The sequence below is a fragment of the Barbus barbus genome (assembly GCF_936440315.1).
Source record: "Barbus barbus genome assembly, chromosome: 16".
Classification (NCBI taxonomy): Eukaryota; Metazoa; Chordata; class Actinopteri; order Cypriniformes; family Cyprinidae; genus Barbus; species Barbus barbus.
In genome coordinates this window covers 1,817,293-1,825,574 of record NC_136744.1, presented here as the reverse complement: position 1 = coordinate 1,825,574, position 8,282 = coordinate 1,817,293, and the positions used below count along the sequence as shown (strand labels likewise).

Below are 8,282 nucleotides of genomic sequence, written 5' to 3'. Positions count from 1 at the left end.
TGTTTTCTCCTGTATTCTGTTGGAGTCATTATTAAAGACTATCAGCTTTGAATTCTCCAGCGTTGAGCGCTTACTACAGCACAACACTGTTACTCAAGACTATGTCTCATTTATGATTGAACACCTTTATAATAAACCCCTTACAAAGGGAACCTTAATGTAACGTGTTAGCGACATCAGTAACATGAGGATGAGTAAATGATGGCAAATTTACATTTCATTTGTCAGATACAGTGCATCAAAGGAACAGAGGTCACTTTTGGTCTTTATCTCTGTTCCTTTTGCTACAGACAAATTATGATCCACATACAAAACACGAAATAAGGTTATGGTTGCCTACACAGCGGTAAGTAATTGAAAGGCTTGACACTGGAAAAAAAAAGCTCCATTCAAGACTGCAAATTGAATTTGGTAATATCCATTAATGTCACTACAGCAAGAGGGAGAGCGAGAGAATGCTCTTTAAGGTAATTACCTTCAATTTTCTGCTATTGAACTCCATCAGAACGGACAGAGCGCATATCAGAGATGAATCCGCACACACAGAGAGCACTGGCCTCCACCGCGCGGGAACAACCTTTATTTACTCATATTTATTCACACAGACATCTATGAGCTAACAAACTACTGAATAACTTGAAACGGGAATACACGAGGCCAGCATTTAGAAACAATAAGGATGAATTTGTCTGGTATGTGTCTTTTTTGAGGTTGCAGCAGTAAGTTAAGTTTATAAAATGTGTCACATGAGTTTGAACAAGTTTGAAGCTCTGGGGACTTTACATAAGCAGTCTGTTAAAGAAGTCATTCAGATCTACTCGAGTTTTCATGCATCCTGTTTACTGTGGCAAGAGGTTGTGTATATACAGCCAAAAAGTACACCATATACTATATTGAAATACTTTCCAGTACCTTTCTATTCCAGCCAATGTCATTTAGCCAACAGCAATTTGACAGGTTCAGAATAGACAGTTAAAGGTTCAGAGAGGCAACAGTCCTTAGCTAGTTTCAGATGCAAAGTAAAATATTTTGTTGAAATGCACACACACAAAAAAAATCTTACTTACATAAAGCAACCAGGGTTCTGGGGTCCACAAGAGGGCTTCAACAAACCTCCAAATGGCCCTCAAGATGACATACAGTGGTTTAAAAGATGCCAAAAAGGCACTAAAATAAGCTAAAACAACTGAGATTAAAATTTCTCCCCCTCAAAAATTAAGTCTATCACCCTAGACAAATCTAGGCGTACAGAGGTCTTTAAATATTGTTGTGAACTATGGACAATGGCCTTAGAGTCCAAATGGTTGAGAAGCGCTGGCGTAAGTTGCTGTCTTTAAGCGCAAAAGAAGTCCATGTCCTACAGAGAGAGAGAAAACAAAACCTGTAATGCATTTTCAAAATAAAAAAATACAATGTGAAGAGCAGTAGACTAAATACTTACAGTGGTTGGGATCTCAACCGTTTTCTTCTGAAAAACGTGAGTCTCATTGACAAGGTTACTGGGGAAATATCCAATCACACCCATCTGGTCTACATAGCGCTCCCCGTAGACCTGCAAAAGCAAAGCTGCTGCTGTGATTTCTGGGTTTGCAGTCAGAACAGCGGAGAGAAATGTCAAATATAAAGACACGCACGCTTCCAGACCAGAAGACTCCGGCTCCCTCTGCAGGCTTGAGTTTAGAAAACACATAGATCATCTGGCCTCGCCTCAGGTTTATGTATCTGCAGTCTGAAGCGACGTAGTCTTCAAGAGCTTTAGCCATTGAAAGCACATCTGTGAGGCAGAAACAAGACTTCAGAAACAAAGAACAAGTACAGATAATAGGGGTAGTTATAACACCTTTATCTTGACTACAAAAGCAACTAATACATGTAAATACTGCTAAAATAGATCATATGATTATATATCCATTCCTTCTGTAATTATATATACATAAAGAAATTCTGGTCAGAAGTTAAATATAAACTTCTAGATGTTGATCTTCCGTTATCACCCTCAGTGTTTCTGTTGGGAGAGCTTTCTTCCATTAATTCTTCAAAAGAAACAAAAACATGTATCTTTACCTCATCCATACTAGCAAAAAAAGTACCATTAAACTGGAAGGATAGAACTAAAATATATATTACACAATGGTTCAACTTATTAATAGACACTTTAACACTTGTTACGAATCCTGGCCATGCACTTCCGTTTACTCACCACCAGAGGTCACCCGCTCACCACATGGACTTTCACACTACACAGCACATTGGACTCCATTTCCCACCATCCATTGCACTCACTAATCACTCACAGCTGTTCACACTGATCACGCCCACACCTGAGTACCATCTCACAATCACAATCACACACACACACACACACACACACACACACTATTTAAGCTCGGGACTTCCTCTGGCTCATGGCCGAGTATTGATTAGCACAGCTATCTTACCAAGCGGTCCTTGTTTTCCATGTTGATTTCCTGTGTTCTGATTCCTGCCCGTTCTCCTGGATTATTCTCTCTGTCTTGCCCTGTTTGGATACTGTTTGCTGATCACCGACCCACGCTTGCTCTAGGATTGCTCTTGTGTTTTGCCCTTGCCATACCTGTTTGCTGTGTACTGACCCTGCCTGAATTTGACCACGTTTTCTAATAAAGCCTTGCGAATGGATCCGCACGTCTCACGTCTCGTCAACTCCGTAACAACACTTGAGAAAATGACTTCCTCACGTAGAAATAAAATGACTGCTTTTGAAAAAACATGGCGTCCTCTATTAAAGTTCCTAGACAGTTGAGTTCGAAACATGAAACAAGGCATAATTTTTTTTTAAAAGTTGAGCTTTATTGTCATTCCGCTACATGTGGGGACATACAGTGGAACGAAATGTTGTGCCTCGCAGGACCACGGTGCTACATAAATACAGACATACAACAATGAAGAAAAAAACAACAACTTGCATTTAAGCTGTTTTTTATAATTGTATCTGTTTTTCTTTAGTTTTTAGTTTTTGTTTTGTTATGTGTTTAGCACGTGTGGTATAGTATTGCTCATGTCTGTTGATGTATGTACAGGATGTATGATTTATATTTCTACATTATATGCATATAGTATCGTATTTGATTGTATGTATTGTACACTTTAGCTTAATAAAAAAATATTACAATACAAAAAACAAAACAATAAATGAATATTCCCACCACTATTGCCCAGAAAGAAAATGCAGTTTGTTGAAAACTGCTTCTCAACAACATGTAAGCTAAAAACATCTATGAAAGAAAGTAACGGCTTAATCATAATTAATAACTTAGTTTTCAAGTCATTAAAAATTGCTATGCCGTATTAGTTGTGTACTGTGATGAATAGTGCAACTCACATGAACAGTCCTTGTCTGCACAGATCTTGAAGTCTGCCAGTTTCTCCATGAGAGCAGCGTGTGTCCCGTAACACAAAAACCCCACACAGATCCACAGGAAGATCAGGCAGAGTGATTTGTCCATCTTCATATAACTGTAAAGCAGGAATCGCTTCTCAGTGCCACACTCTCTGTGAAGAGCAGCTCTGAGAGTCCAGCCCATACATTTCAGCTTCAGGGAAAAACAGCAGCTTCCGGACTCACACTCACCGGCCAGACAAACACTCGCCCGCCAGACAAACACTCACCCGCCAGACAAATACTAGCACGCCAGACAGACACTCACCCGCCAGACAAACACTAGCACGCCAGACAAACACTCACCCGCCAGACAAACACTCACCCGCCAGAAAAACACTCACCTGCCAGACAAACACTAGCATGCCAGACAAACACTCACCCGCCAGACAAACACTAGCACGCCAGACAAACACTCACCCGCCAGAAAAACACTCACCTGCCAGACAAACACTAGCATGCCAGACAAACACTCACCCGCCAGACAAACACTAGCACGCCAGACAAACACTCACCCGCCAGACAAACACTCACCTGCCAGACAAACACTAGCACGCCAGACAAACACTCACCCGCCAGACAAACACTAACACGCCAGACAAACACTCACCCGCCAGACAAACACTCGCCCGCCAGACAAACACTCACCCACCAGACAAACACTAGCACGCCAGACAAACACTCACCCGCCAGACAAACACTAGCACGCCAGACAAACACTCACCCGCCAGAAAAACACTCACCTGCCAGACAAACACTCACCCGCAAGACAAACACTAGCACGCCAGACAAACACTAGCACGCCAGACAAACACTCGCCCGCCAGACAAACACTCGCCCACCAGACAAACACTCACCACCACACAAACCGTCACCTGCCAGACAAACACTGAACCGCCAGACAAACACTCACCTGCCAGACAAACACTCACCCGCCAGACAAACACTCACCACCACACAAACCGTCACCTGCCAGACAAACACTGAACCGCCAGACAAACACTCACCTGCCAGACAAACACTCACCCGCCTGACAAACATTGACCTGTCAGACAAACACTCACCCGCCAGACAAACACTCACCCGCCAGAAAAACACTCACCTGCCAGACAAACACTCACCCGCAAGACAAACACTAGCACGCCAGACAAACACTAGCACGCCAGACAAACACTCGCCCGCCAGACAAACACTCGCCCACCAGACAAACACTCACCACCACACAAACCGTCACCTGCCAGACAAACACTGAACCGCCAGACAAACACTCACCTGCCAGACAAACACTCACCCGCCAGACAAACACTCACCACCACACAAACCGTCACCTGCCAGACAAACACTGAACCGCCAGACAAACACTCACCTGCCAGACAAACACTCACCCGCCTGACAAACATTGACCTGTCAGACAAACACTCACCCGCCAGACAAACACTCACCCGCCAGAAAAACACTCACCTGCCAGACAAACACTCACCCGCAAGACAAACACTAGCACGCCAGACAAACACTCGCCCGCCAGACAAACACTCACCCGCCAGACAAACACTCACCACCACACAAACCGTCACCTGCCAGACAAACACTGAACCGCCAGACAAACACTCACCTGCCAGACAAACACTCACCCGCCTGACAAACATTGACCTGTCAGACAAACACTCACCCGCCAGAAAAGCTGTATAACTGTAAAGCAGGAATCACTTCTCAGTGCCACACTCTCTGTGAAGAGCAGCTCTGAGAGTCCAGCCATACATTTCAGCTTCAGGGAAAAACAGCAGCTTCCGGACTCACACTCACCCGCCAGAAAAACACTCACCCGCCAGCAAAACACTCACCTGCCAGACAAACACTTACCTGCCAGACAAACACTCACCCGCCAGACAAACACTCGCCCGCCAGACAAACACTCGCCCGCCAGACAAACACTGACCTACCAGACAAACACTGACCCGCAAGACAAACACTCACCACCAGACAAACCACAACATTAACACTGATATTATAACATGCAACAGATGCATGTGTGTGAAAGAATGTGAGCATGTGTATGAATGACAGCGTGTAAACTCCACTTCTACTAAACAACACATTTAACATTTTGTTTTTACAAATTATACACTTACAGTTTGTTTCATAGTCCATGAATACAGATCATGCATCACTGTCAATTTTCATGATCTCTTTAGCATAATTGATGTAGTCATGAAGAAGCCCCATCAGCACAGCATGTGACATCTTTTACAACATCCAGGGCAGCGTCCTCCTTTAAAACCACTGTTGCATCAGTTTGGGGGAAATGACATTCTCCTCTTTGACCAGCAATCATCCCAGTCACCGCCTGTTCTCCATCAGTGGCCTAAAAACAGAAAAACATTTGAAAAAAGAAAACATTTAATTAAACTATCCATTTTCAGATAGAAGTGCACATCAGTAAGGATAGGTAAATAGTCTGTTTTATAATTTAATCGGCTTTGTGTGGTTGTTTAATGTCTGTCTACCACAGCGCTCTAGAATGCTATAATGGCAGCACTAGTGTGAGGGCATGAAATATTGTTTAAATAAATATATTGCTTTCAGAAAGCTACTTCTTTACTGACACATTAAAACAGACATGACATTCACATACCTCACAATCTTCCATGTACGTGGAGGGCTGCTCTTTAAAGGGTTAGTTCACCAAAAAATGAAAATGGTCATATTTACTCTCCCCCATGTTGTTCCAGACCCATACAAACTCTGATAATTTTTGGAACACAAATAAATATATTTAATATTCTCTTAAGTTTTGTCCTCCATTGCAAGTCTGGGAGACCAATATTTTCTTCTGAACAGACATTCGCTATCATATAATTTAAGGTTTATTTATATATAAATATTGGAATGGATTACTTCAACAATAACTATTTATGAAGCTTGAAAATACAGACAAAAGTCTTATAGGTTTGGAATGACATGAGGGCAAGTAAATTATTTTTTTGTATGAACTATTCCTTTAAGAAAGGAAGACCAAGAATGATGACTCTCCAAATCAGACATCTCCAAAGTTTGTTTGAGTTCTGCAATGAAAAACACAGACATCAATGTTTACATAAAATATGAACACGTAAACACACTGTTGTTGCATCAAAATGTGAAATAAACAGGCAGGAGACAACAGAAACATTTATTTTCTAAAAAATAACTTGCATCAATCTCAAAAGAATGATGCCTCTGGCTTTCAACATCTACAAAAAAACAGGGCTGAAACTGGGTTAAAACAACCCCACGTCCTACCCAGCGGCCTCAGCCCAGCGTTTGGGTTGAAAAAATAACCCAGCGTTTTTTAGAGTGAACAAATATGTAAACTTTTGATTTTCAATGTAATATAAACACACAGTTCATCTTTTTCAAATATCAGAAAATTAGATCAATTTACCTCAAAAGTGTTCTAAATACCAGGTGAAAGGTCAACATGAATCAGTGCATACTCTGAATATACTCTGAATATACTCGAATATACTCAAATATACTCAAATATACTCTGAATATACTCTGAATATACTCTGATTATACTCTGAATATACTCTGAATATACTAGAATATACTCTGAATATACTCTGAATATACTAGAATATACTCTGAATATACTCTGAATATACTAGAATATACTCTGAATATACTCAAATATACTCTGAATATACTCTGAATATACTCGAATATACTCTGAATATACTCTGAATATACTAGAATATACTCTGAATATACTCTGAATATACTAGAATATACTCTGAATATACTCAAATATACTCTGAATATACTCGAATATACTCTGAATATACTCTGAATATACTCGAATATACTCGAATATACTCTGAATATACTCTGAATATACTCGAATATACTCGAATATACTCTGAATATACTCTGAATATACTCGAATATACTCTGAATATACTCTGAATATACTCTGAATATACTCTGAAAATACTCTGAATATACTCTGAATGTACTCTGAATATACTTGAATATACTCTGAATATACTCGAATATACTCTGAATATACTCGAATATACTCTGAATATACTCTGAATATACTCTGAATGTACTTGAATATACTCTGAATATACTCTGAATATACTCGAATATACTCTGAATATACTCGAATATACTCTGAATATACTCTGAATATACTCGAATATACTCTGAATATACTCGAATATACTCTGAATATACTCTGAATGTACTTGAATATACTCTGAATATACTCTGAATATACTCGAATATACTCTGAATATACTCTGAATATACTCGAATATACTCTGAATATACTAGAATATATCATCTCACAACACAGTTTTTCATTTCAATTATCATGCTAGGCGTCTGTTCACATTCTTAACATTTTTAACAACTTTAAAGGTTCTCGAACGAATTATGCCACAAAATGTTCTCAGAAAGTGAAATAAAGAAATGCTAATGCACACAGTGTATAAATTATCTTCCGTCATCAAAGTAAAAGAAAGCCAACAATTCCTAGAGAAAAGTTTTGTCTTCGTGTGTGTTATTGATCATAGTTTTTTAAATAAGAAAACTGATGTAAAAGCAGTGCAATGTTTTGTTGTGTGCTGTAAGGTTACGTGGTGATTGCAGCATACCGAGATTATGAATATTCATCAGTCACTCAAATTATTACAATACTTCCGTCTTCTTTTATTCTAGTGTTCTCACGGGATCTATTCTATTCTATTCTATTCTATTCTATTCTATTCTATTCTATTCGCCCGTTATGACAACGTCTCAAAGAGCAGTAACATTATACAAAACAGTACCAAATAAGAAAATATATTTCGTTCCCTTTCGCCTGACGTAATGCGTAGAA

General features: G+C 39.9%; 1 protein-coding gene across 2 annotated transcripts; it reads right to left on the bottom strand.

Moving 5' to 3' along the window:
* Nucleotides 1-205: 205 nt before the first annotated feature.
* On the bottom strand, nucleotides 206-8,276 carry LOC306882065 (otoraplin-like). Of its 2 annotated transcripts, XM_079436510.1 has the most exons (7): nucleotides 8,059-8,276; nucleotides 6,051-6,480; nucleotides 5,548-5,780; nucleotides 3,362-3,495; nucleotides 1,635-1,774; nucleotides 1,442-1,552; nucleotides 206-1,357 (listed from the first exon to the last, which is right to left on the bottom strand). In XM_079436510.1, the coding sequence occupies exons 4-7, from the start codon at nucleotides 3,489-3,491 to the stop codon at nucleotides 1,334-1,336; spliced, it is 405 nt and encodes a 134-aa protein (XP_079292636.1). In that variant the 5' UTR covers nucleotides 3,492-3,495; nucleotides 5,548-5,780; nucleotides 6,051-6,480; nucleotides 8,059-8,276; the 3' UTR covers nucleotides 206-1,333. The 2 variants fall into 2 exon arrangements, with proteins under 2 accessions (XP_079292636.1, XP_079292637.1); XM_079436511.1 differs by lacking the exons at nucleotides 5,548-5,780; nucleotides 6,051-6,480; nucleotides 8,059-8,276 and having other exon boundaries at nucleotides 3,362-3,541.
* Nucleotides 8,277-8,282: the final 6 nt, after the last annotated feature.

Bases quoted from the DNA above. Each gene is read 5' to 3' on its own strand.
- LOC306882065 (XM_079436510.1), bottom strand. From the start codon at position 3,491: ATGAAGATGGACAAATCACTCTGCCTGATCTTCCTGTGGATCTGTGTG. The intron at 1,775-3,361 runs GTGAGTTGCACT...TCTGCCTCACAG, and splicing joins TGCAGACAAGGACTGTTCAT to ATGTGCTTTCAATGGCTAAA. The intron at 1,358-1,441 runs GTAAGTATTTAG...CTCTCTCTGTAG, and splicing joins CGGTTGAGATCCCAACCACT to GACATGGACTTCTTTTGCGC.